The sequence below is a fragment of the Capricornis sumatraensis genome, chromosome 9 (assembly GCF_032405125.1).
Source record: "Capricornis sumatraensis isolate serow.1 chromosome 9, serow.2, whole genome shotgun sequence".
NCBI classification, from domain to species: domain Eukaryota; kingdom Metazoa; phylum Chordata; class Mammalia; order Artiodactyla; family Bovidae; genus Capricornis; species Capricornis sumatraensis.
The window spans coordinates 6,610,847-6,632,562 of NC_091077.1; the positions used below are offsets into that span (position 1 = coordinate 6,610,847).

Genomic DNA, 21,716 nt, shown 5'->3' on the forward strand with positions numbered 1-21,716 from the left:
GGCGGCGGCAGCTCCAGCTTTGGCTCCGGCCGCGGGTTTTATTTTCTTCCTCTCTTCCCTCCGCGCGGGCTGTTCCGGGAAGCGCGCGCCCCCTCCTCCTGCCGCGCGCGCCCCCGCCCGCCGCCACCCCGTCGCCCGCGGGCGCCGCTCTTAAAAGGGCGATGGCGGGAGCGCGGGTGGGTCCCGCCGCCGGGACCGTGGGCCGGGCGCGCACGCGCAGTGGCCGCCGCGGGGGGAAGGGGCGCGGGGCTACACATTCTCAGGGCGCTAGTGGGAACTGCCACTCGAGGACGAACAACAGGACATAGCTGATAGCTGCTACACACGCAGTGTCCACATAAGCCCAAATTGTACACAGAAACACAGCCACACACTTAGTTGCGGCTACACTCGCCGACACAGGACTCGTGGCTGCTGGAGCAACTACTGATAGCCCCATAAAGCTACAGGCAGTCACACTGGGTGTATCACCCCCGCAGAGCTACCCACACCCAGCACGGAGGCAACTGCCACACACATAGCCCGCCTTCAGGACACACTGTCATTCATGTAGGTATACACAGCTAAAAGAGTGGCTGTTATAAAACACTGCAACACACTCCACACTCACATAGGTACCCACAAGGAGACACGCATAGGCACCGCTATGCCACAGCTTCCAACAGCTGTGGAAAGAATCCACGCAGCTACCCTGGGGCACACCGTCGCAGCCTCCTGAGGGCTTCACACAGGGACCTGGGGTCTCACCGAGCCAGAGATGACTCAGTCACGCGCAACACACAGTCACACAACACAGATACACGCAACACAGACACCACACGGACAAGACGCTCCCGGGGTATCCAGGCTACCTCCTGGGAACTACCCCGCACTGCCTCACAGTCACACCTGTTGTCAATTGCAGGTGCTGGGTGGCTTGACTGACTGGGTCACTTTCGCTGGCTCCGCCTCTCAGCCTGTGCCAGCTGTGAATATTCCACCTTAATAGCACCTCTGCAGGAGTCGGGGTGCAGGCAGTAGGCATCCCATTCTCCCTCCTAGGACCTCTCTTCTCCCCCCCTGGGGGTGTGCAGAGGAGGTGGAGGCCGACACCCGCAGGGCAGGGGCGCCTGGGGTGGTGGGGGTGGAGACCTGTGTGCCAGGGTACCCGTGCGCAGTGTGCGCTGGACCTGCTTGGGCTGGGTGGGGGCTTGGTCCAGCTGTGACTGTGGTCTAGATGCTTCTGTGAATGTTTGCCGTGGATATTCTTTTTCTTTGCTTTGCACAGCCGCGAGTGTGTGTGTAAACACGCGGTTCCTCTGAGTGCACGTGTTCGTCTTTGTGCGTGGGGGGTTGGCGGGGCCCCAGTCGCTGTCCGGGCAGTTGTTCCTACCTCTGCGACGGTGGCTGTGTGTCCGCGGCGGTCGTGTGCTGGGCCGAGTGATGCTGCGTTAGGTTTTGTACACTAGTGTGTGTGCGCCTCCGCGAGTGGGTGGACTGCTGGCCCCCTGGGACCTGTGTTATGTGTGGTGTCCGCTCAGATTTCCTGTGTCGTGAGCGACTTGATTGAAGCGCCCCAGCCGCTGCCGGCCGACCCCCTAATAAGCTTCCCTCTTAGTACCCCTCCCCTCCAGTGGCCTTCCTCCGACCCAGCCTTCTGGTGGGCGGGAAGTCTGGAGCCGCTGGGGTTCCAAACAGGCGAAGAGGACGGGAAGGGCTAGGCCGGCTCCAGCCCCGCCTCCATCCCGAGGGGCCCGGGCCTGGGGTTGGGGGTGGGGGACGCCAGCCCTTCCCACTTCCTGTCCAGCCGGTCGTCCCCTCCCCCAACTTCCTCTCCCGCGGGCCTCCTGGCCCCCGGCAGGCGCGGAGGAGGGGCCCGCGCTGCGCGCTAATGGGGGCGCGGCCCGCCCGCTTCCGTCAGACGGTGAGCTGGCGACTGTCCAATGTCCCGGGGGCCACCGATGGAAGTTGGCATCAAGGACAACCTTGTCGTAATACCGGTTTGCCGTCACTGCTTTCCAGCACCTACTCGCAGGCAGGCACACAGAGGGTGTGACTCACCCAAGTCACACAGTGTATTGGTGACATCTGCGACTCCCAGGTCCCCCAGACTCTCCAGTCGCCACCCTGGACGCCCCCAGTTATCTCTTAAGGCTCGGTGGCTCTCCAGAATTCTGTGTGCCCTGGGCAGGTCCCTGGCCTGCTCTGATCTGCGGCTCCTTGAGTCGATCGATATGAGTCTTCCTTCTCACAAACATTTATTGAGCGCCTGCTGTATGCTGACTCTGTGGAGCCAGTCGGGACACACTGCTACAGCTTGAGCACAGGCTTCTGACGAACAGGAGGATAATTTCAGAGAGTGCCACGTGCTGAGCAGAGGGAGGGGACCCCGGTGAAGAGGAGGGGGCGACCGCTGGGGCAGAAGGCGGCGGGAGGGAGGGAGGCTGGGAGGCGGAGGCACCCGCGGCCGGGCTAGCTGCGGAGGGGGTAGGCGCGGCGGGCAGGAGAGACTAGCACGGTTCTCATGGCAACGGGGACGGATCTGCAAAACACAGCGTCGGCGCCGGCGGAAAAGTCCGAGAAGAGCAAGATCTGGGTCCCAAGCGGCATCCGGGAAGCTGAGCCGAGCGCATCACGAGCCGGATCGTACGCCTTGCAAACGCAGAACCCGTAGAAACCCCCCACCGCCATCCCGCACCCTTGCAAGGGAGGGGCATGAGGAGAAAAAGATTTTTGGTTATTTTTAAATAGGGGGAGGGTGGATCTGAGATCTGGAGGAAGAATATTCGGATTGCAGTGGCGGCAAGTGCAAAGGCCCTGAGGCGGGCACACGATTAAAGTGCTGGAGGCAGAGGGAGGAGGGCAGCGTGACAAGCTGGCAGGAAAAGAGCAGAGGAGCCGGGCTATTCCCGGCGGGGACGGGTTGGGCTTTGTTTTGAACGGAATCGGGAGCCACCGGAAGGTGTGTGGTCGCAAGGAGCGGGGTCTACATCAGGATTTTAAGAAGCTCCAAGGGCCTGCCGGGTGGGTAGGGATGGCGTTGAGGAGGCAGGGAGGCTGTTTCGGGAAGAGGCCCAGGTAGACAGAGCCGGCGGGGGAATTGGTTTAGGAGCAGGAGTGGGGGCGGGAGGGACGGTTAGCGAGGAGAGCTAAGGGTCAAGGCTGGGTCCCAGACCTGCGGCCACTTTGCTGGCTCCTAGTCGCCCCCGTGTGGCTGCGCTGGGACCGCAGCCCTTAACCGGGTCTCTGACTCGTGGTACCACCGACTCCCCCAAACCCCAGACCCGCGAGGTCGGGGTCGTTGTCCGCGGGAGCTCGGAGTCGGCTCCGCTGGTAGGGCAGGGGGCTTGCCTGGAGGAGGAGCCATCCGTCCCCTCACTTCCTCCCCTCCGGCCCTTGCATTCTGCAGACCCTTCCTTCACAGGCCCACCTCCTGGCCTTTGCACTAGCCCTTCCTGCCGCCTGCAGCGCGCTTTCTTTGGCTACTAGCCTGGTCAGTTGGAGAAGGCAATGGCACCCAACTCCAGTACTCTTGCCTGGAAAATCCCATGGACGGAGGAGCCTGGGTAGGCTGCAGTCCATGACTGAAGCGACTTAGCAGCAGCGGCAGCCTGGTCAGTTCTGGTCTCTTCCTTCGGCCTTTGGCCGCAGTATTGCTACTTCTCGCCACCCCCACTTCTTTTCCTCCTCTCTCTCTCTCTTCCCTCTTCCCCTCCCCTTCTTCTCCTCCTCCGGCTCTCCCTCCCCTTTCCTCCTCGCCTTCCCTGGCCATCTCCTCCAGATTACTGGTTCTGCACTAGCCTTGGTTGTCACTGTTATGATAAAATAATGCCTAAATCATCTTGTTGGCAGCCCTCGCCTCCCTCTGAATCTGCCCTCCCTGCAGACACAGCGGTAGGGGTTCATGAATATGTTGCTTGCATCGTTGGGAAGGCTAGTTTGGGTTTTCCCGTTGGTGGGTTTCCTCTCCACAGGAGATGGGTGCAGCCCGTTAACGGGATGGGATAGGGGTTCAGGTAGGGTCCAGGATCCGAACCCGAGACCCCTTCAGCCCCTCCCCAGCCGAGTGTGGGAGGCGGCCACAGCTGGGAGCAGGGTCTGCGCCATGAGACGTTTCCTCTCAGAAGCTGTAATTATGGGTAATTTTCTAACTGCAACACAAAAATTAAAACCCAAACAACATCGGGAGGGAAGAAGCCATGGCAGCTGGCGAGCACCGGGGCAGGCTGAGCTGCGGGTTCCGGCCTAGACCCGGGGGGTGGGGGACGGAGCGAGCACGGGGGAGGGAGGACGGCGGTGCGCAGGGACCCAGGGTGGAGGGTCGCTGAGACAGGCTGAACTCTGCAGAGCCAGCAAGCCCTTGTAGCCTCGGGTTATGCCCCAAATCGATCACCTGGAGGCGGAACTCCCCGGCTGGAGGGTCTCCACCTGGGGTTGGAAACCTGGCGGTGCCGGGCCAGCTGGAGCCGATTGAAGCTCAGCCCCCAGGCTCTCGGTGTCTTGAGAAACTCCAGGCGAGAGGAGGGACACTGGGGGACTGAGTGGACGCGCCTCAGTCTGACCTACAGACCGCCCCTCCCCCACCACACCCTATTCATCTTCCACAAAGCTTAATCTGAGCCAGTACACAGGCTGCCCTGCTTCCAGCACTTTCCTTGGCTCCGCAACCCACAAATCAAGACCCCGCCTCTCTGCCCTGCCCTTTCCAGAGTCAGACTAATCAGTAGGAATTGGTGCACCCAGCTCTGATAATTCCGTAAATCCTCCCAGCAGCCTCAGGAGAGAGGCAGCCTTTTGTTTTCCCTCCCCATGTTACAGAATGGGAAGCCCGAGGCTCAGAAAGGCATAGAGATCCACGGAACGCCCAGAGGCAGCACCTCGCTCACTGGAGCGCCCTCAGCTCCCCGACCGGATCTAGAACACGCTGGGAAATTGGAGGCATTTTGTGGAGATTCCAAGAGCAAGGAAGGGAGGAATGGGGGAGGGAGAAACCTATAGGAGCTGCAGAGAAAGTTCTCCAGGTAAAACTGAAGCTCAGAGCCAGGAAGCAACTTGCCCGGGACACACAGTAGAGAGTGGAGGCACTGGGTCCCACTTTGGCATCCCCTGGCAATGCCCCTCCGTCACCTCCTCTTTGAAGCTCCCCCTCTTTTCCTGTGGTGGAGGCGTTTCCATGGCAGCCCAAAGGCCCAAGATTCCCAGGCAGTACCGGGGGAATGCTGGGGACGCTGGGCTCTAGACAGGAAGGACCCTGCCGAAGACTCAGGTTCAGTGCACAGGGCTGATACACTACTAGAGAGGCTTTTCTTCCCCTTTGAGGGGCTTCCCTGGTGGCTCAGCTGGTAGAGAATCTGCCTGCAATGCGGAGACCTGGGTTCGATCCTTGGGTTGGGAAGATCCCCTGGAGAAGGGAACTCCAGTACTCTGGCCTGGAGAATTCCACGGACTATACAGTCCATGGGGTGGCAAAGAGTCGGACACGACTGAGTGACTTTCATTTTCACTTCACTTTTCTCTGCTGAATAACAGCACTGATGAGTAGATGCTTGCTAAGCTCCAGAACCTGGTTACTTCTGTTCATAGTACTGTTGCAGGCATGCAGCTCATTTTCCCACCCCCAAAGCCTCAGCAGGGTTTGTCCCCCTGGCCTCCCACACCCTGCCCAGCCCTTCCCCTAGCCAGCCTCTCCTTGTCCTTCCAGCCTCAGAGAGGCCCTCCAACCATCTGGGGCACATTGCCATGTTGGATTTCCCACAAATCATGGTTTTGCACATCGATTGCCCATGTCCCCAGTAACCCATGAGTTCTAGGAGGGCAGAGAATTCGATGATTTTGTTCAGTGCTATGTCCCTAGCACTCAGAACAAGTCTTGACATACAGGAGGCGTTTGATAAATACCTGTTGTTGAACCAGTGTCCCCTGTGCTGGGAGTGGGGGGCAACACAGATCGTCACCTGAGGGCGACCCAGACCATCTTGACCTCGCCCCACCCTTCCCATTTTGGTCGAGTTGGAGTCTGGGGATCAGAGTGAGAGGGACCAGGACTTCCCTGGTGGTACAGTGGATAAGAACCCGCCAGCCCATGCAGGGGACACTGGGCATCCCTGATCTGGGAAGATTCTGCATGTCTCAAGCAACTAAAGCCCATGGGCCATAACCACTCTAGAGCCCAGGAGCCACAACTTAATAAGCCTCTGTGCTGTAACTACTGAAGCCCCCCTCCCCCAGGGTCCACATGCTGCTTCTACTGAAGCGCATGTGCCTAGAGCCTGTGCTCTGCAAGAGAAGCCCGTGCACCACAAGGAAGAGTAACTCCTGCGCCCAGCAACTAGAGAAAGACCTGGTGCAGCAAGGAAGACCCAGAAAAGCCAAAATAAATACATTTTTTAAAGGAAAAAAAAAAAAGGTGGGCGGGACCAATTTTTTGCCTCTGTCAAGGCCACCCAGATTGCAATCCCGAGCGTAACCACACGGGGGCAGCAGAGATTCGCAAGTTCGATTTGGGGGACCTGGCAGGCGCCGCCTTAGCGCCCCTTTGGAGTGGCTCTTGAGACCCCAAGTTTCAGGCTTGTAACCTAGTCCACCTCTCTTGATCTAGCCCATGCATCCAAGTAGGTTTCCAAATATATATTTACATATTTATGTGCCAAATTAGTTCATGGCACAAATGAAGAAAAAATCAACTCAGTTCTCCCATCCCTTCAAAAAAACGTTCCCATTTTGAGCTCTTGGCTGCGCATCTTCTGTTTTTTTCTCTAGAGGCCTTTGATTAACTCTCTTCAAAACTGCAAACCTCCCTGTCTTGCTCTCTGAATCTCTCAAATTCTGCTTAACTTTTCCTCTCCAGGACTGTTATTTCCTAACCTCTTTGAAATTTACTAATTTACAGTTTATCGCGTCTCCCCCCCGCCACCCCCGAATGTCAGCTTTCCAAGGGCCGAAGTTTTGCTGCATCCAGCGGACGCTCAGTAATAGTTTTGAAACGAAGGCAGAAATCTTACTCAACTGTAAGAAACAGATAAAACAAAACCTAGCAGATAAAGCTAAATAACCTTCTTAACCCGCCTCCACGCCCATCCCCCCCACCTCCCACCCCGCAGGCAGTCACTACCAGGAAGTCAAGTCTAAACCCGCACATCCAGGAGCAACAGGTTACCACCCTGTGCCATTCAGTGGCTCTGCACACTCTCCCAGGTAGATCCAGACAAATGAACTTGTCTGAGCACAGTGCCGGCTAATGGTCAACCACACGACTTGGGGGCTTACTGTAGAGTTACTGTAGAGCCTTGGGCAAGCTACTCAACACACTGTGGCTCGGTTTCCCCATCTGTAAAATGGGGCTGGGAGGATAATCATGCTTCCTGCCTCAAGGAGATCATGTGAAGATGACATCACTTAATGGTGCTTAAATAGCCAGTGCTTGGCTGCTGCAATTTATCATTCTTAAAATGTTTCAAAAATATGACTGCTTATAGTATTCCTTCATAGTCCTCCGCCTATTTTTTCTTTTTTCAGTTTTTAAGTATTTATTTGACTGCAGTTGGGTCTTTGTTGCAGCACGTGGTTCCCTGACCAGGGATTGAACCTTGGCCCTCCTGCATTGGAAGCAAGAAGCCGTAGTTACTGGACCAGTGGGGAAGTCCCAGTCGTCCACCTATCTTAATTTGGGGTCCTGTAGGAGTAGGCCAAAGGCTTCGACATAGTCAATAAAGCAGAAATAGATGTTTTTCTGGAACTCTCTTGCTTTTTCCATGATCCAGCAGATGTTGGCAATTTGATCTCTGGTTCCTCTGCCTTTTCTAAAACCAGCTTGAACATCTGGAAGTTCACGGTTCATGTATTGCTGAAGCCTGGCTTGGAGAATTTTGAGCATTACTTTACTAGCATGTGAGATGAGTGCAATTGTGCAGTAGTTTAAGCATTCTTTGGCATTGCCTTTCTTTGGGATTGGAATGAAAACTGACCTTTTCCAGTCCTGTGGCCACTGCTGAGTTTTCCAGATTTGCTGGTATATTGAGTGCAGCATCTTTTAAGATTTGAAATAGCTCAACTGGAATTCCATCACCTCCACTAGCTTTGTTCGTCGTGATGCTTTCTAAGGCCCACTTGACTTCACATTCGAAGATGTCTGGCCCTAGGTGAGTGATCACACCATCATGATTATCTGGGTCATGAAGATCTTTTTTGTACAGTTCTTCTGTGTATTCTTGCCACCTCTTCTTAATATCTTCTGCTTCAGTTAGGTCCATACCATTTCTGTCCTTTATCGAGCCCATCTTTGCATGAAATGTTCCCTTGGTATCTCTAATTTTTTTGAAGAGATTTCTAGTCTTTCCCATTCTGTTGTTTTCCTCTATTTCTTTGCATTGATCGCTGAGGAAGGCTTTCTTATCTCTTCTTGCTATTCTTTGGAACTCTGCATTCAGATGCTTATATCTTTCCTTTTCTCCTTTGCACAATAAACTGTGGAAAATTCTGAAAGAGATGGGAATACCAGACCACCTGACCTGCCTCTTGAGAAACCTGTATGCAGGTCAGGAGGCAACAGTTAGAACTGGGCATGGAACAACAGACTGGTTCCAAATAGGAAAAGGAGTACATCAAGGCTGTATATTGTCACCCTGCTTATTTAACTTATATGCAGAGTACATCATGAGAAACGCTGGGCTGGAAGAAGCACAGCTCTGGAATCAAGATTGCCGGGAGAAATATCAATAACCTCAGATATGCAGATGACACCACCCTTATGGCAGAAAGTGAAGAGGAACTAGAAAGCCTCTTGATGAAAGTGAAAGTAGAGAGTGAAAAAGTTGGCTTAAAGCTCAACATCCAGAAAACGAAGATCATGGCATCCGGTCCCATCACTTCATGGCAAATAGATGAGGAAACAGTGTCAGACTTTATTTTGGGGGGCTCCAAACTCACTGCAGCCATGAAATTAAAAGACGCTTACTCCTTGGAAGAAAAGTTATGACCAACCTAGATAGCATATTGAAAAGCAGAGACATTACTTTGCCAACAAAGGTCCATCTAGTCAAGGCTATGGTTTTTCCGGTGGTCATACATGGATGTGAGAGTTGGACTGTGAAGAAAGCTGAGCGCTGAAGAATTGATGCTTTTGAACTGTGGTGTTGGAGAAGACTCTTGAGAGTCCCTTGGACTGCAAGGAGATCCAACCAGTCCATTCTGAAGGAGATCAGCCTTGGGATTTCTTTGGAAGGAATGATGCTGAAGCTGAAACTCCAGTACTTTGGCCACCTCATGCGAAGAGTTGGCTCATTGGAAAAGACTCTGATGCTGGGAGGGATTGGGGGCAGGAGGAGAAGGACGACTGAGGATGAGATAGCTGGATGGCATCACGGACACGATGGACGTGAGTCTGAGTGAACTCCGGGAATTGGTGAGGGAGGTCTGGCGTGCCGCAATTCATGAGGTCGCAAGGAGTCAGACACTGAGTGACTGAACTGAACTGAGGAGTAGGCCAATGGAGAAGGCAATGGCACCCCACTCCAGTACTCTTGCCTGGAAAATCCCATGGACCGAGGAGCCTGGTGGGCTGCAGTCCATGGGGTCGCTAAGAGCCGGACACCACTGAGCGACTTCACTTTTACTTTTCACTTTCATGCATTGGAGAAGGAAATGGCAACCCACTCCAGTGTTCTTGCCTGGAGAATCCCAGGGACGGGGGAGCCTGATGGGCTGCCGTCTATGGGGTTGCACAGAATTGGACACGACTGAAGCGACTTGGCAGCAGCGGGAGTAGGCCAAAGATCGGAATTAAACAGAGGAATTATCTGGAAAGAAATCCTGGTCCAGGTGAGAAGAGAGACGGTGGCCTGCAGGGGCGCCAATGAGCAGGCTCCACAGGGCCGCGTTCCCAGGAGGCCCTGGGGAGCCCGCGCCTCCGAGACTTCCTACCCGAGGAAGGAGGGGGCTGAGGCGTTTCTAATCAACTCTCCTTCGGTCTGTGGTCAGGGTTGCTCCCAGGAGAGCAGTCTGGGCCATCCGCGTGGCCCTTTGTGACCAGAGCAACCTCAGCAAAGAAATGCCCCTCAGGCAGGTGGAGCGCGGTTGCTGACCACAGATGCCCTGGTGCCACGTTTTGTTTGCCAGCCTCTCTCCCAGAGGCTTTTTGTGGCTTCTAAATTTTTACTATCACTAGCGAAGCCGTGTGACCTCAAACAAGGTCTTTCCATTTCCTTGAAAATCAAGCTTGGCCTTCTGAATTCGACAGCTTACCTCTCCCCCACCCTTGGGACCCTCAGCTGCTGTACGCGTCACACACGTCCCGGTACCCCTCACATGCTCACGCCCACCTCTGTCTCCCAGTCCTTTTCTATAGTTGTTTTACAAAGAAGGAAAGGTACTGGCCCCAGGACACACAGCAATGAAGTGGCTGAACGAACCTGTCACTGTTTGCTGAATTAATGCCCAGAGATCCGCAGTTGCTCGAGCTTGCTCACACCCCAGGTTTGTCCCTAAGTTGGCTTGGCCATCTTAGCCCCGCACTCGGGCTTCGTACCTCCTCTGGTCCCGACCTGCCAACTCCATAGCCCCTCTGATACCTCAAGATCCCCAGGGCTTGTAAACAGCTTCCACTGTGCCCCGGCTGCCTAGCACCCTGCCCTCCACCCTCCCTGGGGTGAAACTGGACGCTGAGAGTAGCTAGACCAAGGCCCAGGGGATAGGGGGTTGGTGGTTCAAAGGCCGTCACAGGGGACTTCCCTGCCTGCCACCGCTGAAGACAGGTTTGATCCCTGGTCCAGGAAGCCTCCACGTGCGGAGGGGCAACTAAGCCTATGGCGCCACAACTCCTGAAGCCCGAGTGCCTAACGCGCATGCTCCACACAAGAGCGGTCACCGCGATGAGAAGCCCCGGCACCGCGACTAGAGAGGCGGCAACCAAGAGCCCGAGCGGCCAGAAATAAAGAAATAATAACATTTAAAAGCTTAGCTATGAAGGCTGTCACAGGAAGGGGCTGGGGCCGGGTATGTGGAGGCCTGGCCCTGGGGAGGCTAGAGGTGGAGAGGGGCTGGGTCTGGATGAGTGAGTGCCGTGGGACAGGGCTGGAGCTGGATGTGCGGGAGGGGAAGCCCTTGGCCCCACTCTCCAGACTAGGGGCCTCTGAGAGCAAACCGAGGCCATACCTAGCCCAGGGTGGTTACAGGGAGATCAGAAGGTGTCGGGTGCATGTGACCGAATCGAGGGACCACGAGTGGGTGACCCCAAGGCTGGGTTACCCCAGACAACCCCCTGCATCTCTGTTTGTGTCTTTGAGGGAGACCTCTGAATCTTTCTAGGTATCTCTGGGGTCTTTGGGATGTCTGAATTTTTGTGGGTATCTGGGAGTTTCTGAGGGGCTTCCCAGGTGGCTCAGTGGTAGAGAATCCACCTGCCGAAACGGGAGCTGCAGGAGACTCTGGTTCAATCCCTGGGTCGGGAAGATGCCCTGGAGGAGGAAGTAACAACCCACTCCAGTATTCTTGCCTGGGAAATCCCATAGACAGATGAGCCCGGTGGGCTACATACAAAGGGTCGGACAGACTAAGCGACTGAGCATGCGCACATGGGGGTCTCAGAAGGTCTCTAGAAGTCTTGGAGGCTCTCCGAGGTCTCTGCACTGACAGGCTGGGCTGCCTGGGACTCAGATCAGCAAGAAGGGGAGTATGAGGATGTGTCTTCTGGAAGTTTCCGGTTCCTCCAGCCAGGGTGGGGGCCGCATATCCCAGAACCGCCCCTCTTCCCACAGCCTACCCATGGCCTGCAGGGGGCAGCAGCAGGGAGGGCCAGGCCCCAGGCCCCCCCGCCCCCAGACCCATCTCTACCACCCACTCTCTCAGGCCCCAAGCCTGCTTGTCTCTCCCCAACCCCCACGCCAACCCTGAGTGCCTAACCCTATTTCCTCATTTCCCTCACTTCGTTTCCTCATTTCCTTCTAGTCTAAGGGGCCTCAGCATTGGAATCCACCCAGAGCCGCAGCTGACTGGTGCCCCTGGGTCCCTCTCCTGAAAGCCCGAGTGCTTGTCTGGGCCTGTTGGCTGATCTCAATGTTGGCATCGAACGTTCCGCCTGCGATTTGTATTCACATGATATGATGAGATTCTGAGGGAAAAATATAAAAACATGCATGGGGAACCTGTTCCTCCCATCCATCTGCCACTAAGAAGTAACCCCAGGGTATTTGTTTTTCCTGTTTCATCAGAAGTCTTTTTTAGGAAGCTGCTTTAAATTTTTTTTATTTATTTGTTCCAATTAACACACTCACTGAGAGGCATTTGCTCTCACCTAGAGCCACTCTCACCCCAGGGCTTTTGCACTGGCTATTCTATCCCCCAGATGCCCTGCCCCATCCCTTTACTTAAACAAGCCCCTTTATTCTTTGCAATAAAGTCTCCTTCGATCATTGGATTAAAATGTTGTCACCTTCCCTGCTTGCTTCCCCACTTTATTTTCTCTGGCACCTGTTACATACTTTCTTGACGGGTTTTGCATGTTGCCCATCTCCCTGATGCTACAAGAACTCCACAGGGGCTGGGAATTGTCTTGTCCATGGCTTTGTCTGCAGCTCTTAGACCAGCGCCTGGCTCACAGTAGGAGCTCAATAAAGGCCTATGGAGTAAGTGAACGAGTGTTTCCTTATTGTTTCAGAGGTCTATAACTTCATTTTCATGATTCTGTGGCATCTCCCAGGGTAAATAACTGTTACTGATCTAACCAACTGCTTAGGTTGCTTCTGATTTTTTTTTTTAAATAAAATAAAGAGTACTGCAGTGAATCACTGCTATGCTTTTTGCCTTTTTAAAAAAACTGTATTGAAGTATAGTTGATTCACAACGTCACGTAAGTTTCAAGTGCCTTTTTGTTTTTAATTGTGTAAAAGTACACTTAACACAAAATTTATAATTGTTCCCACTTTAAAGTGAGCAATGCAGTGATTTTTATTACATTCACAGTGTCATGCAACCATCCCTCTGTATGGTTCCAGAACATTTTATTACCCCAAAAGGAAATCCCGTGCACACTAGCAGTCACTCCCCATTCCCCCTCCCCAGCCCCTGACAACCACAGATCTACTATCTGTCTCTGTGGATCTGACTGTTCTAGACATTTCCTATCAATGAAATCATACATTGTGTGGTCTTTTGTGTGTGGCTTCATTCACCCAGCACAATGTTTTTGAGGTTCATCCATGACATAGGGTATGTCAGAGCATCACTCCTTTTTCAAAAAATTGATTTATTTAATTGGAGGCTAATTACTTTACAATATTGTAGTGGTTTTGCCATACATTGACATGAATCAGCCATGGGTCATCCTGACCCCCCCTCCCACCTCCCTCCCCATCCCATCCCTCAGGGTCATCCCAGTGCACCAGCCCTGAGCATCCTGTCTCATGCATCGAACCTGGACTGGCGATCTATTTCACATATGGTAATATACATGTTTCAATGCTATCTCTCAAATCATCCCACCCTCACCTTCTCCCACAGAATCCAAAAGTCTGTTCTTTAAATCTGTGTCTCTTTTGGTGTCTTGCATATAGGGTTATCATTACCATCTTTCTAAATTCCATATATATGTGTTAGTGTATTGTATTGGTGTTTTTCTTTCTGGCTTACTTCACTCTGTATAATCGGCTCCAGTTTCATCCACCTCATTAGAATTGATTCAAATGTATTCTTTTTAATGGCTGACTAATACTCCATTGTGTATATGTACCACAGCTTTCTTATCCATTCGTCTGCTGATGGACATCTAGGTTGCTTCCATGTCCTGGCCATTATAAACAGTGCTGCGATGAACACTGGGGTACATGTGTCTTTTTGAATTCTGGTTTCCTCGGTGTGTATGCCCAGCAGTGGGATTGCTGGGTCATACAGCAGTTCTATTTCCAGTTTTTAAAGGAATCTCCACACTGTTCTCCATAGTGGTTGTACTAGTTTGCATTCCCAGCAACAGTGTAAGAGGGTTCCCTTTTCTCTGCACCCTCTCCAGCATTTATTGCTTGTAGACTTTTGGATCGCAGCCGTTCTGACTGGCGTGAAATGGTACCTCATTGTGGTTTTGATTTGCATTTCTCTGATAAGGAGTGATGTTGAGCATCTTTTCACGTGCTTGTTAGCCGTCTGTATGTCTTCTTTGGAAAAATGTCTATTTAGTTCTTAGGCCCATTTTTTGATTGGGTCGTTTATTTTTCTGGAATTGAGCTGCATGAGCTGCTTATATATTTTTGAGATTAATTCTTTGTCAGTTGCTTCGTTTGCTATTATTTTCTCCCATTCTGAAGGCTGTCTTTTCACCTTGCTTATAGTTCCCTTCATTGTGCAACAGCTTTTAAGTTTAATTAGGTCCCATTTGCTTATTTTTGCTTTTATTTCCATTACTCTGGGAGGTGGGTCATAGAGGCTCCTGCTGTGATTTAGAGCATCACTCCTCTTTAAAGTTTATTCATTTGGCTTCGCTGGGTCTTAGTTGCGGCAAGTAGAATCTTCAGCTGAGGCATTCAGGGTCTTCCCTTCGAGGTATGCAAACTCTTAGTTGTGGCATGTGGGATCCAGTTCCTCAACCAGGAACGGAACCCAAGCCCCTTCATTGGGAGTGCTGCGTCTTAGCCACTGGACTACCAGGGAGGTCCCAGAGCTTCATTCCTTTTAAAAAATGTATGTATTTACTTTTGGCTGTGTGGGCCTCTGCTGCTGCGTGCGGGCCTTCTCTAGCTGTGAGCGGAGGCTCCTCTTCATTGCGGTGCACAGGCTTCTCATTGCGGTGCACAGGCTTCTCATTGCGGCGGCTCCTCTCGCTGCAGAGCGTGGGCCCTAGGACTCTTGGGCTTCCGTACGTGAAGCTCCCAGGCTCTAGTGTGCAGGCTCAATAGTTGTGGTGCGTGAGCTTAGTTGCTTTGCCGCATGTGGGATCTTCCCGGACCAGGAGCTGAACCCGTGTTTCCTGAATTGGCAGGTGGATTCTTTACCTCTGAACCACCAGGGAAGCCCCAACATCATCCCTTTTTATGGACAAATAATATTCACTGTATAGATGGACCACATTTAGTTTATCCCCTCATCAGTTCGCGCTCCTATCATTTTGTAAACACTCACCTATTGGAGAGTCCCAGGAGTGGGATGCTGGATCTGAGGGCCCGGGCATTCAGAATGCCCGTCACAGGATGCCTTCCATCGCTCTGAGCTACTGATGCGCCCCCAGCAACGTGTGGGGCTGCTTGCCTCCCCACATCCTGGCTCATCACACTTCTGAATTTTTGCACATCTGATAAATATGCAAAACTCCTCTGAGGTTGAAGATAGAAAGGGGCAGAGCCTGAGGAGAGGGGAAAGCATGGGGGAGTATAGACTCCAGCCTTCCAGAGTCCAGGAGAAGACTCCTGAGATTTATCCCTTTTTACAGATGTGGAAACTACGATAAAGAACAGTTAAGGTCAAGCCGTGAGCCAGGGGCTGGAAAGGATTTGAACCTGGTCTGCCTAAAGCCAGGACCCCAGTGAGGCAGAGACCCTCTCCCAGCCCACCTGTGCCCATTCCCTCTTCGAGCCCTCATTTTACTTTTTTCCATACCACAGATGACGGGATGGTTGGGTGGCATCATCAAGTCAATGGACATGAGTTTGAGCAAACTCTGGGAGGTGGTGAAGGACAGGGAAGCCTGGAGTGCTGCAGTCCATGGGTCGCAAAGGGTCGGACACGCCTGAGTGACTGAATAACAATGTGGCGTGACTAGAGATTGAACCTGTGTCCCTTGCATTGACAGCACTGAGTTTTAGCCACTGGACCACCAGGGCAGTCGCCCCAGTCTCTCTTGTGTTACTATTCCTGGGATCTGACTCAGGCTGCCCTCTCCTCCTGAGACTGCAGGCTCCTGGAAGGGTTCCCCACCTCCAGAGCCCAGGCTCACTCCAGAAGAATCTTTTCACACAGTGCCCCTGCCCTGCTCACACACCTCCCTTGGCCCTGGGAGTAAAGCCTGGCTTTGGAGGCCTTCGCCGCCTGGCCCCCACCCATCGCCAGTTCCTCCACTTAGCCTCGCCCCTCCAGCCACTCCACTCCTAAGGAGGCTGCCACTCGTAACCGCTCTATCCCAGGCCGGCATGTCTTCTCAAGCGGCAGGGCCTGTGCCCCTGCTGCGGCTTCTCGCTGCAGTCTGCGACACGCTCATTTCTGCCTGCGACTGCAACTCTTCCTCCAAGCCCCAGACTCAAAGTCCTCTTCCCCAGCGAGCCCTCCTCTCAATGCTCCGCCACAGCATGTTCATACACAAGGAGAGTTCTGAGTCTGTGGGAGAGGGTAAGAGCTTGGAAAATCAAGGGCAGGTTTTAGGAATCCTTGGCAAACTCCCATTCATGTGTTGAAACCCCATCTCTAATGCATCCTTCTCCAGGAAACCTTCCAGTACCCTGACCCTCACTCCGACCTTGACCTGACTCCCTCAGACTGGGGATGTCTGTTTCCAGCTTTATCTTTTTCCAAGACTGGATGCTCCTAGAGATACCGACCGGGGGCGGAGCCTCTTGGGGGGCTCAGCATGGATAATGTTTGTTGAATGAATAAATGAATGCATGGGTTGGGAGTCAACTGAGCTGAGACTGGGAAGTGAGAGTGAGTTGATGAGGTAGCAGTTAGTTGGGGTGTCACTGGGGGACATGTAGTCATTGGGTCTCAGCAAGAAGGAAGGAGGCCTCCCGCCCCTGCCCCTCCCGTGAGAATCCCGATTCTTGAGGCCTTCCGCGGAGCGAGCGGGGGCGGGTCTCTGGGTCTTCTGTATTCTTCCCCTCTGCACTTCACCCGGCACCAGTTCCTCTTCCCCATGAGCAGCTCGGCGCAGAGCGCGAGGAGCGCAAGGCATCGCAGTGGATCGGAAGCCGGGGAGGGTCGGACCCTCTGACCCCCACGTCCAGGTGAGCCACCACGCTGCCGGCAACTTCCAGCACGACCGAGGCCAAGGCCGGGCAGTAGGACCAGAAAGGTAGGAAGGAGGCATTGGAACTTGGGTCTGTGCAAACCAGAGCCGGTGGGGGGTGGGGGGGGTGGGTGGCGGGGGGTACTCGTCAGCACCCCACCCCAAGACTCTCAGACCCAGACTCCCAGTCCCCTGCAGTTCGGAAGAAAGGCAGAGGGGCGGGGTCGTTTCTGGGGCAACAGCTCATTTGCATATAGTCCTGTCTCGGCCGGCTAGCTCTCCCAAAATATTTGGGGAAATTGGGCAACCTAGCCCGAAGGGGCACATCTGAGAGAAAGGGAAGGGGCTGACTGGGCCAAGTCTCCTCATTGCCTTTCAAGCCCCTGAGGCATCAGGGTTAGGTACCCATTCCCCAGAAGGGGAGACTGAGGCCAGAGCCAATCAAAGAGGAGCAACCAGTGAAAGGCTGCTGTTTTAACACTTCAGAAGTGGCCTGAGCTATAAAAATATATACATCTATCTATCTATCTACAAGTGGCAAGGGGGAGGGTGACCACAAGCTGAGGTCTGGGCTTGGATTCTGCCTAGGTTGCCTGAATGGGGGGTGCCCTGACGTGGGCGCTGTTGTTGCCACTGCTGCTGCACCAGGCAGGCAGCCAGACCTCATCATGCAGCGTGTTCTCGGGGGACGTGAACTGGACCACGGAATACACTGACACTTGCCTCAACTTCAGTGGCCAAATCCTGAGCCAGCTACCTCAGAACCAGTCTCTGCGGGCCAGATTCCTGCAGCTCCTCGACCTGTCTGCGAACGGCCTTCAACGGCTCCCAGGGTCCTTCTTCAGTGACCTGAAGCGGCTGCAGCTACTGATTGTGACCAACAACTCCTTGGACTTCGTGGACAGGGCGCTGGCCAAACGCTGTGACCTCGCCCTGCAGGCTGACTGCAGCTGTGTCCTATTAGACTGGCACACAGACCGGCAGGACAACTGCTCTGGCCCAGAGCTTCCAAAGTGCCTAGATGTGGCCACTGGTGCCTGGCACAACCTCTCTGTCTTCTTGGACGTGAGCTGCCCCTCTGGCCTGACCAAGACAACCATTGGCGCACTGGCGGCCAGCGGAAGCCTGCTCCTTGTGCTTGCCATTGCCGGCCCGGTGCTGGCCTGGAGACTCTGTAGACATCGGATGGGCCAGAACCTGAGCAAAACGTGGGCTGCTCAGGATGGCTCCAGGTCTGGCTCGGGCCGGCAGTCAAGATACAGTAGCCAAGGCCGCAGGCCTAAGCCCCCAGCCAACACCCCGCCCAGATCTTCCACCCCTGACTACGAGAACATGTTCGTGGGCACACCGGCTGCCAGACACCAGTGGGATGAACACAGGTGAGTGACCCACACACGTGTGTCTGTGAGTCTCTGGAGCTGGATGGTCAGGGTCCAACTCCTGGCTCTGCCTCTTATAGGCTGCATGATCTTGGGCAAGTAGTTTCCCCTCTCTGGGCCTCAGTTTCTTCCTAGATAAAATGGGATTAATAACAGCCCTCCGCCTCACAGAGCTGGGTTCAGCGAGTTCCTGTACAGAAGACAGGCATCCCCCTGCATGACCTGCAAACCCAGTTTCTGGCTGACAAGGATGCGGAGGGAGGAGGCAGCTGTTCAAGGTGGTGGGGGCTCTGTGGTCGCGGTCAGCAGCCTAGGCTTAGATCTCGTGTGACCCCAGGCTGCCTTTGAACCTCTGTTTCTGTCTCTGTAAAATGAGACCACATCCCCATCTCTCCCTGACACATAGGAGATGCCAAGAAAGCCATCTGTGTCTCTCTACCCCCACAAAGCCCTGCCCCCAAAATGGGCTAGGCTTAGACAGATGGGTCTGTTTCCAGGTTGGGTGAGAGAGGGGGTTTCTAGGGGGCAGGCACAAGGAGGAACAAAGGCCCGGAGGTGGGAGAGAACAGAGACTGCTGTGAATGTGTTTTGAGAAGGCAAGACTTCAGGGCTGAGGTTGGAGGGGGCTGAGAGGACCCAAGCAGGAAGGGAAGAGGGCTGGGCAACTGGGCTGGGCAGCAGAATCCAAAAGGCCTGTGGGAAGTTATTGATGAGAAATGAGAGCATATGCAAAGCAGACACAAATACGGCTTAAAAGCAGAAGTGGTCTGCGGTAGGGAGTAGAAGGCACCAGACTTCCTAAGGCAGTGGATGTTCTGATGCCTGCTCTGCTTCACTGTCCCCAAGATCTCAGGGCCAGGCTCCTCTAAAAACATTGTTTGCAATAGAATGTGTCAATCTCATCCTGCAGTTCACAGTTGCAGAAATAGAGTTTCTGGAAATTCCCTGGTGGCCCAGTGGTTAGGACTCTGTGCTTTCACTGCTGAGGGTGCAGGTTCAATTCCTGGTCCAGGAACTAAGATTCCACAAGCTAGGCGGCACAGCCAAAAAAAAGAAAGAAAGAAATGAAGGTTCTGGGAGGCAGGAGAATGACTTCCTCAAGGTTAGAAGCAGAGACTAGAACAAACCCTGACTTCCACCCCCATATAACCATTTATGTATTTTGGAGTAATTTATACTAAAGTATACATGACTGATAGACACCACTTAATCAATAGGGCCTTTGTTCCAGGAGGAGCCAGGGGTGGGTTTAGGATGTTCTGGAGGCAGGAAAGTTCTTCTCTGGGGTCTTGCCCACCATAGCAAGACATTCCTAGAAGCTACCATCCCCTCTGATCCATTGAATGGGTGGGGAAACTGAGGCTCAGAGATTTTTGTATCGAGGCCCAAAGTCAGTTGCTTCAGGAGACCTGGGGGAAATTTTCCCATCTGAAGGGGCACTGATTCAGCTCCAGGCACCAGAGCTTCCATTTTTTCAAGAGGAAACCCAAAACTAAATTTGAATGTAAAAAAAGGGTAACTATCTCAGCTTTAAGGAAGAGGGGAAAAAAAAAAAACAAACAACCCTGCCATGACTCAAGGTCCTTGGACCACAGCATTGCAATGCTGAAGGCACAGAATCTTCCCCGGGTCACTGCCCCCTTCTTGCTTTCCTCACAGAAAGTTGGGCCAGGCTGGGAGACTGCTGCCCCGTTCCCCACTCCTCTCATATGTAATTTCTCCAGGGGATCTTCCCAACCCAGGGATCAAACCCGGGTCTCCCGCATTGCAGGCAGACGCTTTAACCTCTGAGCCACCATGTAATTTCTCCAGGGGATCTTCCCGACCCAGGGATCGAACCTGGGTCTCCCGCATTGCAGGCAGACGCTTTAACCTCTGAGCCACCAGGGAAGCCCCATATGTAATTAGGAGTGGACTCAACCACCATGCACTACTTTGCCTCTGAAAGCTGATGTCCCTGCTCCCTGAGTCCTGCCTGAACTCCCATCTGTCTTTTCCCCATAGGTCTCCCCCTTCAGAGGGCGGCGACTTCTACATGACCTATGAGAGCCTCCAGCACGAGTCCCAGCCTGTCTACTGCAACCTGCAGTCGCTGGGCCAGGTCCCATTGGATGACGAGGAGTATGTGGTCCCCGGGCGCTGAGCAACATCTTCACCATCTCAGACTCCCGCCTGTCCCCTTCCAGGTGACGGGGCATTCTGGCTCCTCCCTAGCTTCAGTCCTCCCGTCTGAGGAATGGCACCAGGGGAGGGTCATCCTTGAGGCTCCTGAGCAGCTCTGGAGCCCCATCCCTAGCCCACTCTGCCCCCCAGGCCACTGGGCTGCCAGAAGGGGAGGAGAGACCCCAACGTGGATGGGGATGGGAGAGTCAATGTGTGAACTCTGTTGGCATTCCCTGTCAGTGTGCAAGCATTGCGCAAATAAATTCTTCAGGACAGATGAGGCTGCTGGTGAGTGGGCTCCTCAGAGTGCAGATTTCTTGAGCTCCCAAGACAAGAACTCTGAGACTCCTCAATTGCTCCCAACCCCCCAGTCTCTCCCCTCTGTCCCTCTCAGGCCCCTTTCTAGATGTGGTATCGTCTTGGCCCCCAAGGCAGCCCACATCAGACTCAGAAGGGTCTTTCTGACTCAACAATAGGACTGTGCTCCTCCCCTGCTCACACACCCTCTGTGGCTCCCCAGTGCCCCCAGATTCTCCGCCTGGTGGTTGAGACCTGCGTGGACCCAGCCCTGTCCAACTTACCACCCTCTCCCATTTCTCTGCCCTTCTGATCTGGGCCTCCTCTCCCATCAAGCTCACTTCCCTCCTGCAGCTTTCATTTCCTTACGCATGCCATCTGTCTGCCCAGACTGCCATCCCCTTCCACATCTTCTCACTCTTAAGCATCTGTATGCAGGTGTAGAACTCTGGCCTGGGCAACACGGGTCCAGTTCCTGACCCCGTCGTGAAACCTCTGGGTGTCAGTTCCCCCACGTGTAAAACAGGGTGATTAGAATTGGTCTCTAAGGTTGTTTTAGCTCTAATGTGTTGCTGCTGCTGCTGCTGCTGTTGTCACTGCAGTCGTGTCTGACTCTGTGCAACCCCATAGACTGTAGCCCACCAGGCTCCCCCGTCCATGGGATTCTCCAGGCAAGAACACTGGAGTGGGGTGCCATCGCCTTCTCCTCTAATGTGTTGAGACACCTTAACTCATCCTTAGGGGCAGCACCAGTGCCACTCCAAGAAGCTGGTTCTTCCTCAGGTAGAGTTCACTGCTGCCCAGCTCATGCCTCAGCTGAGTTTTCTGTCAGCTGCCCCCAGCCTGGCTTCTGTCAAGCCCTCAGACTACGGGAGACAGAGCTTGACACAGACAGCCCCAGTCCTGGGAGGTCAAGCCTGGACCAGAGGGAAAGTGAGAGCCAGGATCCCCAGAGAGAGATGAATGAAGGCATTTTTAAAAGGCTG

General features: G+C 53.8%; 1 protein-coding gene across 2 annotated transcripts; it reads left to right on the forward strand.

The window, feature by feature from the left end:
* Window positions 1-16,799: 16,799 nt before the first annotated feature.
* LRRC25 (leucine rich repeat containing 25) lies at window positions 16,800-20,438 on the forward strand. Of its 2 annotated transcripts, none has more exons than XM_068981249.1 (3): window positions 16,800-16,957; window positions 17,480-18,270; window positions 20,275-20,438. In XM_068981249.1, exons 2-3 carry the CDS (start codon window positions 17,489-17,491, stop codon window positions 20,411-20,413), a joined length of 921 nt encoding a protein of 306 aa, XP_068837350.1. In that variant the 5' UTR covers window positions 16,800-16,957; window positions 17,480-17,488; the 3' UTR covers window positions 20,414-20,438. The 2 variants fall into 2 exon arrangements, with proteins under 2 accessions (XP_068837350.1, XP_068837351.1); XM_068981250.1 differs by having other exon boundaries at window positions 16,837-16,889.
* The last annotated feature ends 1,278 nt before the right edge of the window (window positions 20,439-21,716 follow it).